General features: G+C 44.6%; 1 protein-coding gene across 3 annotated transcripts in view; it reads right to left on the reverse strand.

The window, feature by feature from the left end:
• Window positions 1–16035, reverse strand: part of MEIOB (meiosis specific with OB-fold) — a 30464-nt gene extending 14429 nt beyond the window's left edge. For all 3 annotated transcript variants that reach the window (XM_021698168.1, XM_021698169.2, XM_044915576.1), the window contains exons 1-7: window positions 15967–16035; window positions 12694–12770; window positions 10586–10643; window positions 8113–8244; window positions 6068–6140; window positions 2841–3036; window positions 683–783 (exon numbers count right to left, since the gene is read on the reverse strand). In XM_021698168.1, the coding sequence (XP_021553843.1) occupies window positions 683–783; window positions 2841–3036; window positions 6068–6140; window positions 8113–8244; window positions 10586–10643; window positions 12694–12762 (629 nt within the window). In that variant the 5' untranslated portion in view covers window positions 12763–12770; window positions 15967–16035. The remainder of the gene's footprint in view (window positions 1–682; window positions 784–2840; window positions 3037–6067; window positions 6141–8112; window positions 8245–10585; window positions 10644–12693; window positions 12771–15966) is intronic.
• Window positions 16036–22022: the final 5987 nt, after the last annotated feature.

Here is a 22022-nt window from a genome sequence, read left to right on the forward strand (position 1 = left end):
GCAGGATTCACTGTCTATTTCACAGGGCATTTCACGTCCATGTGATAAGTCATTCCTTAGACACTATTCATCTTTGACAACTTCTGCCTCATCAGTTCCTTCTTTCCCCACTACTTAGGTTGCTCCAGGCTAGTTAGAACCAAGTGACTACAAATCCAAAGCCTTTACAACCACTCTGTCAGACCACTAAGAGAGGGCCCTGAATTGGATAAACTGTTCAGGGGACTTGATGGGTTGAAGGCCTGTTTCAAATTCACTTCAAATCTGGAGTCTGAACAATGCCATGTTCTACCCTGCGGTGCTTCAGGATATTTTTCCACCATATTCCTGTGGCCTGACTCCAGGGCATTACCCCAGCAATCACAGAGAATCTGGCTGGTTCATTACCAATGGGACCTAATGAATCACACTGTTATAAAGCAGAGGACAGGAATGAACCAGTCACCGTGGAGTCCATCCAAATAATCCTGTGCTGTCCAAAGAGCTCATTTTAAGGTAATCTTACAGCACAGACTGTAACGCTCAGTGTACAAGAGCAAGGTTTCCTTTTTAATAATGATTTCTCTTCCATCATTATTCCTCTCCTACTATGAAATCCATCATCTTTTTCATAAAATAAAAATATTCTGTCTTGGTGCTAACAGCAGGGATTTCACGGTTTGGAACAGATGTAGGAAGTTACCATATCATTGCAAAAGAAGACTCTGTCTCATCATAGAGCTTCACCTCACACCTCTGGCCTTTTCTCCGGTCTGAAGTTGTAAAGCATTTTGGCTCTCCAACCTTAGAAATCGAAGGAAATCATTATTCTTCACCTACAGTTGTAGAGGTACATAAATGTTTATTGGTGGAAACATTCAAATGTTTACCTTTTAAACAGCAAATTAAAAAATCAAAATAGCAAGAATCACTAATATATATTTGAAGGTTTTAAAAGCATCTATTTCTAAATTAGGTGTCTTTAGCTGAATTTATAAGTTACACACTTTGATTGAAGGGAGAGACAAAAATATGTGCTTTAAGACTGTGGGGTCTTTTCAACATGTCAAAAACAATGCTCCATGACAAGCCCCTGTATGGCATCTAGGTGGACTCACTAAGGATGGAAAATATATTTTCAACATCTGTGATGCCCATGGCTTAGCGCAGAGCCTGGCATGGAGTATATGTGACTGGAAGAACTCAGTCTTCCTACACCTCAGCATCCTCAGCTTGCTGGCACAGGTAGGATCCAATGCCTTCTTTGCTGCCTCCATGGGAATAAGGTGGTGAAGACCAAATGAGGGACGTATGGGAGGCCACCTTGACACACCGTCTGGCTTGACCCACATGGGGGTAAGAGGATCATGGAAGTGGAGTAAACTCAGAGGTCCTTCTGTCCCCACAGCGAGTTCTCAAAGGGAAGAGCAGGCCCCTCTGCCAGCTGCGTAACAGTGGCCCAAGCCTGGTCAGCTGGCTGCCCCCTTACACTGCTGTCACCACTGCATTCCTTCACAGCTGAGCTCCAGGGGAAGGAGCTGAAGGAAGACTTGCAGCTGCCTGCACAAAAGCAGGATCTAGAAAGAAAGTCAGAGGAAAGGACAGCCAGAGTATGACAGAGGTCTGACATATCCCAGCACACAAGAGAATTCTATGAAAAGGATTCTAACGTGAAGAGAGAGAGAAGGTGAGAAGGAAGAGAGAAAGGGCTAAACAAAAATGTGAAGAAAAGGAAATGTAAGAGGGATGGAAGCAAAATGGTAGAAGAAAGACATACACACAAGAAGTCATGTCCTCCTACAAAAGAGCGTGCCAGACTCATGGCCGGGGAAGTGGAAAATGCTGTCGCAGGCTTTTGCTTATACTGAGTTTGAGAAAATTCTAACTACATTGTAATATAATGGTATTGTATAGAACTGCAGGGAAATCGAGATAATATCCTGCTTTTATGTAAGATTGAAGCTAAATTGCCTAGAAAGTGATTTCTCGTATTGTTCAAGACTGTCACAGAGGGAATTCATTCCTCCGTCCTGAATTACATTGAATGCTCACTGTGCTGGGCACTGGGCTAGGCTGGGGCTAGGGTGGACAATAAAGCAGTCGTGGCCTCCACCGTCATAGGCCTGTCAACAGGGAGAGTCGACACTGTCATTTAATACAGAAAAGCAATGAGCAATTACTTACAACATTTCACGCTTTTGTATGTGGTCTCTGACTATCCTCACTCCCCACGTTGAGGAATTGGTCCTGCCCCTTTAATTTTCTCCATGTACTTTTTTGTGTCTGTGAAACTGTACTTTTGAGATCTACCTCTGAATGTCTACCAAGTGACCAGTCTGTCCAACAAAGTTTGAAACTCACTGCAGCAACTGCGTAAGAGGGAGGTGATGGTGTACGGGTTGTTGAGAGGCTCCCCAGGGCCCCATGATGCCTGCACGAGGTCACGCCAGCCACACGATGGGTATGCCCACCCCCATCTCAGGACACCTCTGAGCACACACATGAGTGGACTCCATGAGTCCTCCAACTTACATCCCCTCGAGAAACTCCATGCAAATCTTCAAGTCCATGAATTTACCCTTTCCACTTGTGTCTTTGTTTCACCGAAGTATGCAAAGCTCTCACAGTTAGTAGATCATTTAGGAGTGTGCTGCATTTAACATTCAAATTCAATTTTATTTTGCTATTCATTCCCAGATAAACTGCTCCTTTGACATTGATGAGAAGTGCCACCATTTTCTTAATTCAAGTTACTATGGATCAAGAAAATTGACTCCAGCTGGTTATGACTTTCCAAACAGAAGGGAAGTGATAGGACTGCCCACCAAACAGAGGGTGGCTTTGTTGAGGCTTTAACTTACCGACCTCACCGCCGCAAGCACGTTAATAATCCTCCCATCCAGACTGCATCCATTTGCAACAATGTCACCCAATGAATAAAAATCACGAGACTCTTTAACAGGTAAGTATATCAAAGCAAGGAGCTTGGTGTCCACTTGGTAACTGGAACAAATTTTTACCGTGGAGTGATTCTCACTGAGCAATAGTTTATAGTTGCTAAATTGCAAAAACATACAAAAACAATTAATATCAAGTGACTTTCTAATAGAAAAATACTTCCAGATTCACATTAAATTATCTTTTTGGTTGTGATTTAGACTATATTAAGAAAATTTATATTTTTTACTCTGAGAAACATTGAAAACTGTTGTGAAATACTTTTTTTTGGTCTAAAATGTATTTTCAGGGGTGCCTGGGTGGCTCAGTCGGTTAAGCGGCTGCCTTCAGCTCAGGTCATGATCAGGTCATGATCTCAGGTCATGACCCTATGGTCCATTGAGCCCCGCATCGCATCGGGCTCCCTGCTCAGTGGGGAGCCTGCTTCTCCCTCTGCCCCCCCACTTTTGCTCTCTCTCTCTCTTTGTCAAATAAATAAATAAAATCTAAAAAGAAAAATAAAATAAAATAAAAATAATAAAATAATAAAATGTATTTTCAGGGCACCTGGGTGGCTCAGTCAGTTAAGCGTCTGCCTTCGGCTCAGGTCATGATCCCAGGGTCCTGGGATCGAGCCCCACATCGGGCTCCTGCTCAGTGGGAAGCCTGCTTCTCCCTCTCCCACTCCCCCAGTTCTCCCTCTCCCACTCCCCCTGCTTGTGTTCCCTCTCTCGCTGTCTCTCTGTCAAATAAATAAATAAAATCTTTAAAAAATAAATAAGTAAAAAAAAAATGTATTTTCATTAAGAAAATGTTTTGAGGACCAATTTGTGCCTGAGTTCTAAGCTTACTAGTTTCTGACCATGCCCTGAACTCTGAGCTTCAGTTTTCTTCTCTGTAAAACAGGAGTATAAAAGCCCTCTAGGGGTGCCTGGGTGGCTCAGTCGTTAAGCGTCTGCCTTCGACTCAGGTCATGATCCCAGGGTCCTGGGATGGAGCCCCGCATCGGGCTCCCTGCTCAGCGGGAAGCCTGCTTCTCCCTCTCCCGCTCCCCCTGCTTGTGTTCCCTCTCTCGCTGTGTCTCTCTCTGTCAAATAAATAAATAAAGTCTTAAAAATAAATAATTAAATAAATAAAAGCCCTCTAATATGTCAGTGGGGGTATCCCGTCATTTCTGCCCCTGTGACACTGACTGCCCTGCCTGCATCAGGACAGTGCTTGACTTCCTCCTGTGATGCTCTCTGTGCAGTAGATGCCCAATATCTACACACTGAACTCCAATCAAGGTGTTCTTCCCCCTCCAGCCAATCAACTCCCAAGTCCCCTCATGGAGCCTCTTTCCAGCCCTCTAACCCAGGCCTTCCTCCCGCGCCTCCCCCTGCTACTTCGTTAGGTGTTTCCCCCTCATCACTTCTCACCTGAACTACTATCTTGTCTCCTAAGCTTCCCTCCCCACTCAGGTTGCTGAAATGATTGTCCTAAACCACAAATATGGACATACTATTTCCCAGCTCAAAGACCTTCTGGGCTAGCCACCGGCAAAGAATGAAGTTGGTATGCCAGGCAAAGCTGTCTGGGAAGCGTCTCTGCTTCTCTCTCAAGCTTTTCCTTCCACTGCTCCCCTGCCCTTGCCCTAAAGCCCAGCCAGATCAGACTACTAGACTATGAAACTGACAGTTTTAGACCAAAAATAGTCAAATGTCAACAGTTTCACATGGTTCAACCTACTGTTAACTGTTCTGGAAAAGGCCAGGAGGTTTCATATTTGTTCCCTCTGCCAAGAACGCTCTTCGCCCCCACCCTTCCTCCCTCTCTCCATCCATTTATCCATTCATTCCATCAATATCTACCAAGAGCTAGTATGTGCCAGAACCTAGTCTAGGCACAGGGAATACAGTGGTGAAGAAGACGGACAAGACCTTTGCTGTCATGGAGTTCACATGTGTGAGAGGGAAACAGACAACAATTAATCAAATAATCTCAGACAGTGGGTTATGACGATAACAGCACAGGGCAAAGTCCTAGTGACGGACTGGAAGGGCCACTACACACAGAGTAAATGGAGAAGGCCTGAGGAGGTTTCATACAAAGTGACACATCAATGAGGAGAAGGAGCAAACAAAGCAGATGGGAGAAGACTGTTCTGTGCAGAGGGAAGTGAGTGTGCAAAAGCCGACAGTGCAGAATGAGCCCAGGGTGTTCACAGGATAGAGAGGAATCTGTGTGGCAGCACAGAAATGAAACTTGGGGTCTGCTATGAGGTCAGAACAGTAGGTGGGAAGGGGTCGAAATGGGAGACTGCTGTGCCCCACTCAGAGCCCTTTACCAGTGTCACCTTGCTCTGGAGAGTTGCCCTCAGGCAGAAATGCCAGTGGTGGGGAGTGGACGTAGCCAATAACTTGTGAATCCAGGCCACAAAAGCCCAGTCCCCTCACCTTCAGTGGCATGGTGCCACTCATGCTCCAGAGCTCGCCCTGGGGCCAGGCGGGCTGAGCTGGGCTCCCGCTGAACCTGCCTCTCTGCTGTCCCCTGATCTTATCCTTACAGGCTGTTCCAGAGAGCTCTCCCTCAACAAACCACTTACACAAAAATCCTCCTCTCAGCTCTGCCTCCAGTGAACCTGAACTAAGACAGGAAGGCATGTAGGCAGAGTTTTACTTTGACATGATACATCTATAGGACTTCCAAGATTTATCTTTCTCATTGCTCAACTTTAATGTGACTAGAGGCAAATTTTTCTAGGGCGCCTGGGTGGCTCAGTTGGTTAAGTGACTGCCTTCGGCTCAGGTCATGATCCTGGAGTCCCTGGATCGAGTCCCGCATCGGGCTCCCTGCTCAGCAGGGAGTCTGCTTCTCCCTCTGACCCTCCCCTCTCTCATGTGCTCTCTCTCTCCTCTCATCCTCTCTCTCAAATAAATAAAATCTTTAAAAAAAATTTTTTTTTTCTAAATCTGAGAATAAAAGTACTAAAAACAGCCATGTTTTCACGTAATCCTATATCAACATAAATTATTTCATAATCAAAGGTAAATACTGTGAGGAAGAATTAAACTCCTATTTTTCAAATTGAAGCATATACCCTCAGTAAATTCTCCGCTAATCTGACACACAGACACAACAAAGGCTGTTGGCTCTGTGCTGGATTATTTACCCAGGAGTTGCAGGGCTGAATTTTTCTTCTCTTTCTAATTCCTTTCTTTGAATCAGGGGATTTTCAATTATCACTGCAACAGAAGGAAAAGTATGATGCTATTACAAAAAGTAACTAGATACGTAAAAACAACTATACATCACGACGAACATTACAATGTTATTTCTAATTTCTGAGTCAGCGTAGCATATCCTTCCCAGTCCTCTCCTTGTGTCACTGAGACACGGAATCCTCAGAATCCTTGGGTCTGACCATCAATTTGATCCCAGATGACATTTCTTATGTTTTGTGTTTAAATGTTTGTGTTAAATGTTTGTGTTTAAATCCCAACATATGACCTGCATTAATATTGTTTAATTGATTAGTTACACTGAACATGTGATCTGGTTACGACCTGCCCTTCCATAAAACATATACTTTAAATGAACTTCACCCAATTCACGGTTGCCTTTGGAAACAACAGCCATGGGGCAGAAAGAGCCATGCACAATCTGGCTCCAGATTCCAGCTCCACAACTTATCGGCTTATGGCTAAACATTTTAAGGGTTCTGTTTCCTTATGGTCTTGTTAGACCTTTTTATGTCTGTTTTGCTGATTCCTCACATAACTATTCCATGATTACCCCTTTTTACAAATGAAGAAATTGAAGTTCACAGAGGTTAAATAACTTGCTGGAGGTCTTGTATCTAGAAACTAGTAGGGCTAGACTTATAGTTGTTCTGAATCAAAAATCTGTAATCTTTACACACCTCCACACTAAGATCCTATTTAGATTTAAAATTATTGCCAACTTTGTGCTTTTAAGATCCCTTACCTCATTCATCCTCACAACCATCAACCTATAGTTTAATACCAAAATATATCTTTAGCTCCATATAACTATCACACTGGCATTCATCCAAAGAATGTTTCTAGTAGTACTGGGCCCTGTGAAGTTTACAAAGTTTTCTGCCTTCACAGTCCATATGTTCAAGTACCTTATTATTCAGTTAGAGAGAAACAACACACAACCCTGCAAGTTCATAATATGAGGCATTAAATGTATGAGTAGGTGCTAAGTGACAGGGACAGGTAATAACCTGCCTAATTGTGCAGTTTTGGAGAGTGGTTTAATTATGTGCATTACTCTTGCCCTTCTTTTTTCTACCACGAAAGAGAGCTGGTATCGTGCTTTCTTGTTTCCAGTATGAGGCTAGTACTGCCATCCACGGAATGAAAACTTTCTACACTTCATACCAGGCATACTACCTCCTTTGACACCCACAAAATCTATAGGGTACTCATTCATAGTTGAGGCTCAACAAGGTTAAGCACTTTTCTCAAAGCCATGATGTAAACAAATATTGGAAGTAGGATCTGAATCTGTTCTATCCGTTTTCAAAGCCCTGGTTTTTTTATACGACACTGTACCATCAGAAGGATCCTGGGATGGGTAAAGGATGCCAAAGATTTGGTATTTTGAAAGTAAAGCTTCTTAAACTCCTACTAAAAATTCAAATATTTTCTTTTATCAAAAGCTATTTAGCAGCCTTATTATGTTTACTGAAAGATAAATGGTGATAGCAACAAGAATTGATGCAAACTGAAATACGAAAAAAACCAAAGATCGTAAAGCTACCTAGTAAAAATATGTAACAATCACATTTATATGTTTCAAGCAATAAAATGCTGAATGTTTGTGTTATTCTCTCAATGCCTGACTTTTTTCTGATAACTTTCTTAAGAATTATAAATTGTGTCGGGCGCCTGGGTGGCTCAGTTGGTTAAGTGACTGCCTTCGGCTCAGGTCATGATCCTGGAGTCCCTGGATCGAGTCCCGCATCAGGCTCCCTGCTCGGCGGGGAGTCTGCTTCTCCCTCTGACCCTCCCCCCTCTCATGTGCTCTCTCTCATTCTCTCTCTCAAATAAATAAATAAAATCTTTTAATAAAAAAAAAAAGAATTATAAATTGTGTCTTACTTTGACTCCCTCAGTGTAGTTCCCACAAATATATCACAGGAATAATACTATAATAGAAACAGTCCCAGAACCAATGCCAACTTACCGCACTCGCCAACCCTAAAGCTGTCAGAAAGCGACCTGATGTAACCTTCGCTGCCCCAGGACGTTGCATTTACAAAATGGGTTGGTGAGTCCCGAATGGTAAAACTGAAAGTGTACCTCTCTGATCCAATATCTAAGGGAAACCAAGGCTTTCATGTTTTAAATGAAAACTTTTATCTTACGTTTGAACAAATATAATTATTATGATAATAAGCATACTCAAACACATGGTAAAAATAATATTGCAGATATCAATTCTAAGATAAGTTAGGCTTTAACGAATCTCAAAGCTGTCAGAGTAGATAACTCACCTCACTATTGATCTCTCTGTTCCCTTTCCCCAGTTATCTGTGTACTTGGAGGGAAATGATACGTCAGCTGGAACCATACAGATTTTAGCTTAGATTCTCCATTTCCCTCTTACTGTTATAGTTCCAACCTAAGTCATGATTCAGATCCAAATTATTTCTTTTTTTTTTTTAACGATTTTATTTATTTATTTGACAGAGACATAGTGAGAGAGGGAACACAAGCAGGGGGAGTGGGAGAGGGAGAAGCAGGCTTCCCGCCGAGCAGGGAGCCCGATGCGGGGCTCGATCCCAGGACCCTGGGATCATGACCTGAGCCAAAGGCAGACGCTTAACGACTGAGCCACCCAGGCGCCCCGATCTAAATTATTTCAAAACAAATAAATGTGTGCTAGTAAATGGTGCCACTAGGGGTCAGCAGGTACATTTTTTCCCAAATAAAATGGCCCTGCTGTTTTTTGCTAATTAAAAAAGTAACACAACCTAACATATATACATAAATTATAGATATCTACTAAACTGTTATTAGCATTTACCTTTGGGGAGGAGACTAGGCTGGAAAGAGCTGGGGGTTGAATTAAGAATTTCATTTTTCTATTCCATGACCTTCTGTAGTGCTTAAATGTTTTGTGAAAATAGATATGTAACATGTGTGTAATGTTTTTTTTTTAAGTCAGTAAACATGTCTTCTCCAAAAAAGGAGTTCTGTACATATAATCATAAAGTACTCCAACACTACGGGAATCACTACCTGCACAGTCTGTGAGGTGAAAATTGTATTTCATTGTTGTGATTTCAGCAAATACTTTAAATACTGACATTTTCCTAATTCACATGTTTTAAGTTATTCCTTTTAGAGCTTAGAAAACAGATACATAGACTTTCTCATACAATTCAAATGGTAATTCTGATCTAATCATGATGAAGTGAAGACATAAGCAAATATTTACATCAAACATGATAATAGAATATAACATGAAATTAAAATAAAGGAACCGTCACTACACCATGAGCCAAAAAACAGCCACAGTTATTCAGGTGATTCAAACAAAATTAATGTCTTCTGCCAAAATCACTGCCTGGCTGACTAGAGCTGACACCCTTAAGCCACACAGAAGTGTTTATACTGTAACCTTTCATAAGCAGTGCTGACATAAACCGTGCTAGTTTTGGCATTTTATATCTTTTTTTTAAAAAGATTTTATTTATTTATTTGACAGAGAGAGACACAACGAGAGAGGGAATACAAGCAGAGGGAGTGGGAGAGGGAGAAGCAGGCTTCCCGCGGAGCAGGGAGCCCGATGCGGGGCTCGATGCGGGGCTCGATCCCAGGACCCTGGGATCATGACCTGAGCCGAAGGCAGACGCTTAACGACTGAGCCACCCAGGCGCCCCTGGCATTTTATATCTTATCATTGAGTGTCAACTACAGAAGTTTGAAAACTTGATTTTAAACTTGATTTAAAAAATCTAATTTTAGGAGTGCCTGGGTGGCTCAGTTGTTAAGTGTCTGCCTTCAGCTCAGGTCATGATCCCAGGGTCCTGGGATCGAGCCCCGCATCGGGCTCCCTGCTCGGCGGGAAGCCTGATTCTCCCTCTCCCACTCCCCCTGCTTGTGTTCCCTCTCTCACTATGTCTCTGTCAAATAAATAAATAAAATCTTTTTTAAAAATAAAAATAAAAAATCTAATTTTAGTCTTGGATTGTTTCCATAGTCCTAAAACTTTTATACAGTTCAAGCAACTCAATAAGAGCCACTACAGCCAGAGTTAACTGTATTTTCCACATGTGAAAGATTAATTTTATTCACTGGATTGTCTGGTTAATACTGCTGCCATACTTCTCTCCCTCCATGGTCCTCTATCAAGACACATCTCTGCTCGAAAATCCTGTTCCTTAACATTTTCTGTCTTAGATTTTCCTGTGTATTTGTATCTCTTAGGCTGAAAGTGATCACTAACATGGAGCCACACAGCATTACATGTCATTAAAAATGGTTTTAATGTCCTCACACATATGGCCTTAAATTGAGTACTTTACCATACAATGGCCACTGCTCTTAAGGAGTTAAACAGGCATGAGAAATGTAATCACTTAAATACACTTTGTTGTAGTCAAAAGCCACACTTGATGAAAAATGAAGTAAAAAGTTAAATAGAACTCAGCTTTTTCTGTCTGGAAAGCCTCTGACATCTGTTTTCCCAATAACTATACCAATTATTTTCTGAAAAACAAAAGGGTTATAGAAGACAAATATTAAACACAGACGTAGATGGTAAATTTAATTTCATGGACTTGTTATATTTTACTGGCTCTAACAAACATTTTTGACTAGGAGCCATTTAAATATATTTACTCCAGAAAAACATCTAAAGAACTTCATAAATGTTCAATTCCACAAGGAATAGTACAAAGTAACAGGACAGTTAACTGCTATTACAAATATAATCACTTAATACTTAGCATGTTTCTACTTTATTTTTAGTCACTAGTTGGAGCACAGTAGCTGCCCTGTGCTATCAGTTCTCACTGAATTCATTCAAAGCACATGTATACACAATTTAATTTGCCACGGTCTTCAAAGCTTTCTTTAATATAGGATTTTTTAAAAGATTTTATTTATTTGAGAGAGAGAGACAGATAGTGACAGAGATAGCGAGAGAAAGCGCGAGCAGGGAGGAAAGGGAGAAGCAGGCTCCCACCAAGCAGGGAGCCTGACATGGGGCTCGATCCCAGAACCCTGGGATCATGACCTGAGCCGAAGGCAGCCGCTTAACCGACTGAGCCACCCAGGCGCCCTAATATAGGATTTTCTAACAATCCACATAAAATTGCCTAGCTTCTTAATCCAAACATCCTAAACAGTAATATAAGTTAGACTGTAACAAAACTTATACATTGCTGCTAATAAATCTAAGCTCTAAAGTCCTAGATCTTAAACCTTAAAGATATTAACATCTCCTTAAGCATTTTAATGTCTCTTTGGCGACTACCAGATAAAAACTGAATATTTAAAAAGTACTTTAAGAAACAAATATAAAGGGCACCTGGGTGGCTCAGTTGTTAAGTGTCTGCCTTCAGCTCAGGTCATGATCCCAAGGTCCTGGGATCGAGCCCTACACTGGGCTCTCTGCTCAGCGAGAAGCCTGCTTCTCCCTCTCCCTCTCCCTCTCCCACTCCCCCTGCCTGTGTTCCCTCTCTTGCTGTATCTCTCTCTCTCAAGTAAATAAATAAAATCTTAAAAAAAAAAAAAAGGAAACAAAAATAACTACCTTTTCCTGAAAGGATAAACCTAAACTTACACTAATTCTAGCAACTGATTTTAACCTTGCAATAATCTGTTACATTTAAAATATGTTCAAGCTGTTAAGACTACCACATCCTAGCTGAGCTATTAACTAATCTTACTACATTTAGACACACTGCTGTTATTTCTTAAATTCCATATGCATGTTGATCTCACCAAATTGTGTTGGAAAAATATAACTAATGGAAATATTGGCAAAGCTTTCTAACTGAAGAGGAAATTAACAAATCACTTACCTTTCTTTCTTTCTTTCTTTTTCTGGTCCTCCATTCAGAAGGACTTGGGCCCCCTATTTTTAACATTAATAAACTTTAACTGCACATTACGGGTACATATAAATGTATCCCATTTTAAGAAATCTGATTTGTAAATGCCAAATGTAAACAACGGACTGCTCAGGGCAGTTCTTCACCTCATAAGATGATTCCACCTAGATTTTGTTTTGACTAAAAACAGTCTTGGCATATTTGAAATGATTGAATTCCCCAACAACCCTTCAGTAAAAAATGGATTTTTACATATTTCACAAATACAGCTTTTGTATTCTTTTATGTCATAAAAGGAGCATAGTGCCAAGTATTTAAGTCTATACCTTAAGTACAGTTTGATTAGAGAATAGATATTGCCAAACAAAAATGTTCTAATTTTACAATGCTAAATTTGAGCTGTTATTAAATATTTAATGAAAGTAATACAATTAAACTTTTGATCATTTTGAACATTGCTAGCCATATCTACAATGTCCTACTCTAGACAAAAGAGAAACTAATTTTCATTTAGCTGGCATAAAATCAAAGAAGCTTAGGGGTATCTATAATATCAACAATTGTACTGATGGAATGAGTAGCTATATACTTGTCAATTATATAAGCATGTGTCAAATGAACCAATAATGTTGCTATAATATAATATTACCACCTAAAGTTTCATTAGAGAACAACCAAACCACTATATCATTAAAACCTACCAGATTAGCCAAATTTGGATGCAGATCTGAAAGTGCGGTGAAGGTCTTTGATGCAAAGGAATTTGCCATTCTTTTATCTATATTTTAGAAAATATAAGTTGATGAAAATTAAATAACTGAAATAACCCATGAAAAATTCCAAGATTAAAAAAAGTCATCTGGGGGGTGCCTGAGTGGCACAGTCGGTTGACTCTTGGTTTTGGCCGAGGTCATGATCTCAGGGCTGTGAGGTCAAGCCCTGTAGGGGTTTCTCGCAGAGTGCAGAGTCTGCTTGTGACTCTTTCTCCCTCTCCCTCTGCCCCTCCCCCCGTGCACGCATGCACGCACTCTCTCTCAAATAAGTAAAAAATAAAATCTTTAAAAAATCATCTAGGGGGCGCCTGGGTGGCTCAGTTGGTTAAGCGACTGCCTTCGGCTCAGGTCATGATCCTGGAGTCCCGGGATCGAGTCCCGCATCGGGCTCCCTGCTCGGCAGGGAGTCTGCTTCTCCCTCTGACCCTCCTCCCTCTCATGCTCTCTGTCTCTCATTCTGTCTCAAATAAAAAAAAAAAAAAATTATCTAGGAAAGCATTGAATATATTACTCGCTCTTTGGGAAAAGTTTTTTATTATAACAGTGAAATGTAAGTACAGATCAAATCTGCAAAAAACATGTTTCAAAATGTCCTTTTACAGTTTTGAATGATATAGTTAGGTTTCAATTTTTAACTTTCACTTTCCAAAGAATGTATAATTTAAACTGATAAGAATGTATAATTTAGCAATTCTTTTTACATTTTAGTATTTCTGAATGTAAGAGGCATCTTATGTGTGATGGCATGTTAGTTTCAGTAAACCAGAGAACATGAGTTTTTTTAAAAGATTTATTTATTGGGAGGGAGGGGTAGAGGAAGAGGTAGAATCTTAAGCAGGCTCCACCACCAGCATGGAGCCATCTCATGACCCTGAGATCATGACCAGAGCCAGAAACCAAGAGTTGGACACTTAACGGACCGCGCCACCCAGGCGCCTCACTAATTTAGCAATTTTTGTGCACCCTGTAAATTTAGTTTCAGATGAAAGATGATTCAATGGGACATTTGCAGATTTAAATATTTATTAGCATAGAGCCTACTTTTAGAAATACAGCAAAATTCAGGGCCCGGGGTGGCTTGGTTGAGTGTTGTGGCATAGAGCCTGGGGCAGAGGGGGTCTGTGCTCAGGGGGCGTCCGCTTGGGGTTCTCTCTTTCCCTCCCCCTGCTGGAGCACATGTGTACTCTGTCTCTCTCTCAAATGGGTGAATAAATTGAAAAGAAAAAAGAGGGGCGCCTGGTGGCTCAGTTGTTAAGCGTCTGCCTTCAGCTCAGGTCATGATCCCAGAGTCCTGGGATCAAGTCCCACATCGGGCTCCCTCCTCCTGGGGAAGCCTGCTTCTCTCTCTCCCACTCCCACTGCTTGTGTTCCTGCTCTTGCTATCTCTGTCAAATAAATAAATAAATAAATCTTTAAAAAAAAAAAGGGGGGGAGAAAAAAGAAAAGAAATACAGGGGTGCCTGGGCAGCTCAGATGGTTAAGCGTCTGCCTTTGGCTCAGGTCATGATCCCGGCGTCCTGGGATGGGGCCTGCATCCGGCTCCCTACTCAGTGGGGAGCCCGCTTCTCCTTTCCCTCTGGGTGCTGTTCCCCCTGCTTGTGCTCCCTGTCAATAATAAATAATAAATAAATAAAATCTAAAAAAAATACAGCAAAACTCTATTGCAAATACCTCTAACCTGGTTACACTGTGTGTGGGGATGGTAGGATTTTAACCTCATATCTAGATGAGAGCAGAGGTGGGGCCTTAAGAGATTTCATGAGTGTATCTCAACGCTATCTCGTGCATAAAAAGCACTCAGTATCAAATGAGTGATATTAAAATATAAAATGGTGGCTGGTCCTCAATATCATCACTGTAAAGGGCTTCAATGTAATAACATTGGTCAGCTACACCAAACCAGTAGATTTACTCAATTTCGGTTATTCATGCAGCACGTGTCGGTTGAGTGTCTGATTTGTGCCAGGCCCTGAATCAGGACAGGGGTAGGGCTGGGAGTTGGTGCCTCACCCAGGAACCGCAGAGAGGAGCAAGGCAAACAGAGCGTGGGAGGTAGGAGCAGCTGTGTAGTGCCTCAAGGCCTCACTGCTCCAGACCCTTGGCAATGGTGCAGATACCCAGTCCAGTTTAAGGTCAAGTGGTGGCACCGTCGCAGCTCTGGGCTGGCGCCACACTACAGACACTGGGTACATCATGACCATCTCGGACAGCCCCTCACCTCGGGTCCGGATCTCGGAATCCCCCTTCCTGGGCTCGGAGCCCTCCTCCCACTTTTGAAGGGCAACCCCCTGGGGCGTCTGGCTGGCTCCGTGGGTAGAACACACGACTCTCGGTCTCCGGGTTGTGAGTTCCAACTCCACACTGGGTGTAGAGATTACTTAAAAAAAATTTTTTTTTTAAAGCAAACTCTGTCGATGAAAGAATGATGATTTCTAAAAATAAAATCATTAAAAATCATCATAATAAAGGGCAGCTTCGAGTGTGGCCCAGGGCCTGCCTTCCGCGGCCCGGCTGGAGGGCCCCGAGGGGGCGGAGACCTGGCGCTGGGGCCTTGGAGCCGGGGGAGGCAGGCACGCTCGTCGGGGCTGGCTCTGACACTGCCGAGGAGCGCAGTCAGCCGGACCCGCAGTGCAAACCAGGGCTCCAGTTCTCAGCCGGCCGAATGAGCGAGCGGACGGAGGCCGAGCGCGGGTCCGCAATGGCGTCCGCCGCCACGTCCGCCGACTGTGTTCCCGGGCGCCGCGCCGCCTGCGCGTCTCCGCCACACGGCCGAGCGCGCTCTCGGCACGGACACCGCCCCCGCCGGCCCCTCCCGCGGGTCTCCCCTCGCGCGGGCTGCTCTGCACCAGCAGCGCGCCCAGCCTCCCTCCGCTGCTTCCCGAGGAGAGGACCCGCCGGGCGTCCCCGCTCTGACGGGAGCCGGCAGCCACGCCGCCTCGGTCCGCTCGCACCAGGGCGATCCCAGCCGGCGGCCGCACACCGGGCCCCGCCAGCCACGCCCTTCGTGGTCCGCCCTCACGGAACCGGGCGCCCCCGCGTCCCGGGGACGAACCCCACTTCGGGACGCCGCGCCCCGAAACGGCAGCAAAGGAAAGGACAGCCGCGTGACTGGCGCCCCAACTCGGTCCACACCGCGCAGCGCCGCAGGCCCCCTCGCGCGCCCGCGCCTCACAGAACGCGCCGCCCGGGCCAGGCCTTCACCTCAGCCGCCGCTCCTCGCGCCCGCCAGGCCCGGCGCTCCACAGCCTCTCCACAGTGCGTTCCGCCCGCAGCGCGCCGCGCGACCGTTAGCGCAAGCCCCGCCCACAGCCCCGCCTTACACTCCGACTCCGCCCTAGTAGCCCCACCCTTGGCCCCCACCCTCGCCCCGCCCTTCACCCCGGCTAAGTCCTCGCCCCACTTTTCGACCCGCCCCACACTCCGGCCTTGCTCTCGCCTTGCCCAGCCCCTCTCTGACTCCGCCCTCTCCCGCCCGTCACCCCTCCCCTCCCTCTGGCTCCGCCCCCGAGGTATCTCTGTGGTCCCGCTCCTGAGCGGCGAGACTTGGGGAGGCCCAAGCGCGAGTGGTCCCCGGCTCTTCCCTTTCTCGCGGGCCCGAGCCTGCGGCCCAGACCCTCGGCGGTCCGGGGCAGCGAGCTGGGCCGGGGTCTGCGAGGTGCGCGGCGGGGCGCGTGGGCCGGGTCTACAGGGTCTGGCGCGGGGCGCGGTCCTGTGACTGCCTGCGGCTCGGGGAGCGAGGCCCCCCGAGAGGGAGTGCCGCAGACCCCGCTGGCCCGTGGCGCGGCCGGCCGCCGAAGCGTCCGGGCGCTGTCCCCGTGGTTCCCGGTGCGGACGGAGACAGTGACCTGTGCCGACTCTTCGTGTGTCTCATTACCGCCACTGGGAAATCCTTTTAGTCTAAGGACTTAGAAACTAATTTGTGTTACTAGAGTCTAATCAGGGGCAGATGAATCAAGATCCAGCAACTAAATCCATTACATTTGTCCCCAACTGCTGTCCACATGTAGCATTAAGTTAGTGAGCTTCTCCCTTTAGAAGGAGAAACAACTTTGGTATTTAGTATACAGCCATATATTAAAAAAGAAAAGTACATCAGAGGCAAGTTTTATGTTCTCGTCCCAACAAAGTTCTTACTTTTCCTCTTCTGTTAGTTTTTTTATTCCCAAATAATAATCGAAAGCCAAATAAACCACCTGCATTCCCACCACTTCAAATTTAATAGAGAAAGCTTTTTAAAATTTTCCGTAGTCCTGGGGCACCTGGGTGACTCAGTCGTTAAGCGTCTGCCTTCTGCTCAGGTCATGATCACAGGGTCCTGGGATCTCCCCGCTCTGCTCTGCAGGAAGCCTGCTTCTCCCTTTCCCACTCCCCCTGCTTGTGTTCCCTCTCTCGCTGTTTCCCTCTGTCAAATAAATAAATAAAAATCTTTAAAAATAAAATAAAATAAAATTTTCTGTATTCCTTTCCAGTCTTTGTCTTTAAAAGAACATATCTTGATCTTTCCAAAGGAATGAGCTGACATTTTAAGTCAATTTTAAAGGGGGGGGGGAAGGTATAAAAATAGTTTGCATGCATTTTTCATTTGCGCCTCTGTAGGGGAGTAATATTTTAAATTTTTGTTTGTATTTTTTCATACTTTAGTAAATTAATTTTCGCTGAAAGCTATGGAAGATTAAGCAAGCACAGTCAGCCTAAGACACAAAAGGCTTTTCCTAAGACGCAGCTTGGAAACGCAAGCCTGAAAGAGTGGGATTGCTTGATGTCAACGAGATTGGGACCCTCTTGTTGCGAAAATAATTCATTTCTTCCATTTTTTATAGCAATTCTGTGAACTTGGTTTGTTCTTAACAATAGAATTGACTTGTCAGTACATTTTGGATGGATGTGAACAGAAGCAAGGGCAGGAAAGCCTAGGCTTGCCACTAGATGAAGAAGGCAAGGGTGAGTGAACAAAGGTCAGAGGTAAAATAGCTTGCATGTCTGGCTAAAGAAATGGTATGAGGCTGTGCCTGTCACCTCCTCAGAGCATGCCAGCTGTCAAGCCATCTAAGAGCATGTCACAAAGGAGTGACAGGAAAAATATATAGTAATCAACTTTACACTTACTAATCGGGAGGAAAAGATTGACAATTATTTTAAAGAAATACAAGACCACCTCTTATTTATTTAACAACAAAACAACTTTTCTGAAGTCAATCATGTGATTACAGTCTCGCTCCCAGGAGTGGAAATACTGATTGATCAATTACTAGTGTCACTCCCCACTCCCTCCGCCCAGGGGACCAGCCAACATTTAAATAGATTGTAGATGTGCTACCATTTACAGATTATTTGTGTACATTTTTGCACCAGTTTTTCTGGAGGAGAGGAGTGAGGTAACCCATGAGTGGGGCAGGAAGAACTAGATGGGGTTCAGGGGTGATACAAAGTGATTAGGGACTATCAGGGCAAACAAGAGGGGGAGACAGAAGAGAGTGAAAGCACATTTGGGGGGAGCTGGATTCGGGAAAGTTTGAAGAAGCATCAGAAAGGAGAGAGTTCATGAAAAAAACAAAGCAGTTGCAACTGTGGAGTGTCCTGAGCACCAGGAGCCCAGGAATGTTCTGGAAAGTTCTGGGGAGAATCCATGCAAACTGCTGAGTCAGAATCCAGGGGGCTGTGGGAAAAACAGGTCCCTTCTCAAGTCTGGGTGGCCCAAGCTAGAAAGAACTTGACTTGTTGCACCAGCAAAGAGAGGAGGAACAGAAATATTGGCACCAGCCGGAAGCGGTGGGAATTGAGGCTGGGGGTGCCTGGGTGGCTCAGTTGGTTGGGAATTGAGGCTGGAATTCCAAGTGAAACTGGAGAGTCTACAAGAACCCGAGGTAGGCGATGATCTATGGTAAGCCAAAGTGAGCAATGAGTGGGCTTGGAACCCCGTAGCATCTGTAGTCCATGAACAGGGACACGTCTGCTCCACATGCCTGGAGTCCACTGCGCTGAAGAGATTGTGCTGAGGGAGGGGACAGCAGAGGAGAAGGTCACATAAGACACCTGTGGTCCTTGGAGCCGACTGGCTTCCTCCCAGCCGACCCCACCAGAAAGTTACTCATGTGACATTAGGAAGGGCCTGCCTCTTTGGAGGGCTGTCATGGGCCACTTTTCATCACAATTTATATTAGACGTATAGAACGTGTTCAAACCTTCCTAGATTATTCAACATACCTTTACCAGTGACCTCTTGAGTTCCGGCTGCACATCACCAACCATCTGCAGGCAATTCACGCACTTGAGGGAGCAGGTATATGTAAAACTAAAGTCAGCCGCTCACCCAAGGCTGGCTGCTCATCTCCCAGTTGTCATAACCACGCAGCTTGTAACCTGAGCACAGAACCTCAAAGGGAGGCTTGAATCCACATTTCTGTTCTACTTTTATCTAACCAGGTTTCAGGTTCTGTTTTTCTTTGGCATATCTCTTGAACTTGTCTCTGTCTCCCCGTATTTATTGAGACCACCTTCATTTGAGCTCTGGTGGCATTATATCTGATGATGTTTACCTCTCCGCGCTCCAGCCCATCCTGCACCCTCCTGCCAGATTGAGATTCTCATGGCTTCCATCACAGCGTTCCCCTGGTCTGGAACCTTCAATACTGCCTATCATAGAGTGCACCCACATTTTTCTGTAAGGGAGTATACGTTTAAAGGGCTCTGTGGGCCATAGGGTCTCTGTTGAAATGACTCAACTCTACCCTTCAAGTGAAAAAAAACACACACAGACAATACCTGAACAAATGGGCATGTCTGTGTCCCAATAAAACTTTATTTACAAAACAGGCAGTGGGCCATCGTTCACAGACCCCTGGATTAAAGTCACAATTCCTTACTTTGGCATTCATCACTTTATGGAATTTGGACTCAATTTAAAACTCTCGCCCTCCTTCCCACCATGTCTCTTAAAAAATGCCCACTTCCCCAAGACTTTTATGTAAGTCATTCATCTATGTTTAGATTTCTAAAGTGTACAAATGTTTTTAAAGATCTGTAACAGCTGGTGACCCTGTGACAGCAATGTGTTTATTTCCATCTCCTCCATTTCATTATCCATGACACTCATCACTTCCATTATTACTCCTAGAAAACGTTTGCAAGGGCTTCCTCGACGGAAACCACTATACCACTTTGAATGACAGCGGCTACTCAATTTGCTTAGCTTAGCGTCCACAACGACTCCAAGGTAGAACACAGGCTCTGAGAAAGGCAGAGATGCCTGTGTGTGGCGCCAAGCCGCCTTCCCTCCAGGTCCGGACCCCAGGCTGTGTTCTTTGTTGGGTTTGTTTACACGTCCAGTAATTTGCTCAGAGCACAAAAGTTTATCTGTAGTGTTCACCATTTTGGCACACACTAAAGGAAGCAACAGAAAACCCCGATGACGGAAGACATCTTACATTTTAAAATTATCACTCTGGGGTGCCTGGGTGGCTCAGTCGTTAAGCGTCTGCCTTCGGCTCAGGTCATGGTCCCAGGGTCCTGGGATCGAGTCCCACATCGGGCTCCCTGCTCGGCGGGAAGCCTGCTTCTCCCTCTCCCACTCCCCCTGCTTGTGTTCCTGCTCTCGCTATCTCTGTCTCTGTCAAATAAATAAATAAAATCTTTAAAAAAAAAAAAAAGCTTCCCTTATTAAAAAAAAAAAAATTATCACTCTGAGAAAAGGACCATTTCTCAACGTGCTGAGTTTCAATACGCATTCATCAGTGCTCTCTTTCTGAGCAGATTTATCGCACGCTTGTCTAAGATGAGAAAACACATGGAGTTGGGGGGGCGGCTAGCATGAATCATGGACACTAAAAGTCAAGCTGTCCGGTCAAATTTGAGCTTTGCCACTAGTTAGCTGTGTCGGTCAAGACTTTCTGAGCTTTGTTTTCCTTATCTGTAAGATAAAAGGTTTGGACAGGTCCGGTAGGACGGAGATGAGCAAGAAGGTACAAACCCTGGGAGGGAAATGCAGGGGAGTTATCTGTGTATATCTCGCACCAAAGCTTCCCGAAATCTTGTTCATCTCAGGATGCCCCCACTGTTCATGCCGGGCCTTGCACTTAGCTGGTGCGTGCTTGAGTGAGACCCTAGATCCTTGATAGTTGTGATTAGTATCAGCCTCTGGTCTGTGGCAAAGCGGCAAAAAGGAGATGGCCCTCTGGTTATTGGGCTGCAGGCAGGCTTCGGTGAGCGAGGACAGGGAGACCAGCAGGTTTGCAATTACAGGGCTGCTTCTGGGTCTAGCCTGAGACTGAATTTGCTCTATGACCTTAGAAGAGTTACTTGGCTCTGTTTAAAACATAAGTGAATATGACCCTCCCCTGCCTGGTTTTCACACCCCTTAAGGGTCCTAGTTGGGGTAGTCATCCCCGGGAGGTGAGGGAGGGGGAGATGAGGCAGGAAAACGGGCGGCATGGTACAGTAACTGGGATTCGTGTTGTTTGACCCCTAAATGAAGTGTTATTCGAGTTGTACAAGAGAAGAGGATATGTCATGTGGCCTCATTTACTGCTCTGAACAAAATTACCAACGTTTTTTCCTCACGTTTTAATGTGTACACATGTTGACTTTAGCTTCAAAAATCTATATGGTTGAATTCCAGGACCCTTCACTGTTTTTTTGGCTAGTATTCTTTTTTTTTTTTTTTAAGATTTTATTTATTTATTTTGAGAAAGAGAGAGAGACTGGGGCGCCTGGGTGGCTCAGTCCTTAAGCGTCTGCCTTCGGCTCAGGTCATGATCCAAGGGTCCTGGGATTGAGCCCCACATCGGGCTCCCTGCTCAGTGTGAAGCCTGCTTCTCCCTCTCTCACTCCCCCTGCTTGTGTTCCCTCTCTCGCTATGTCTCTCGCTCTGTCAAATACATAAATAAAATCTTTACAAAAAGAGAGAGAGAGAAAGAGAGAGAGAGCCAGGAAGAGCGTGGGGCAGACAGGGAGGGAGAGAGAATCTCAATCAGACACTGTACTGAGCATAGAATCTAAGGTGAGGCTCCATCTCACAACCCTGAGATCAGGACCTGAGCTGAAACCAAGAGTCTGATACTTAACCAACTGAGCCACCCAGGCACCCCTAGGTCCGTATTCTTAAAAATAACAGTTGACTATGTTTTATTATTTAATGGTAGCTTATGATTTCAGACAATACTTGTATCAATTTTTCCACTTGGGTTTAGAACAGAAGCAGTGGGAAGCAGTTCATTCTCTCTGTTGACACTATAGCCAAGAATAAAATAAGTCAATATAAT

Source organism: Neomonachus schauinslandi, chromosome 5 (genome assembly GCF_002201575.2).
Source record: "Neomonachus schauinslandi chromosome 5, ASM220157v2, whole genome shotgun sequence".
NCBI lineage: Eukaryota > Metazoa > Chordata > Mammalia > Carnivora > Phocidae > Neomonachus > Neomonachus schauinslandi.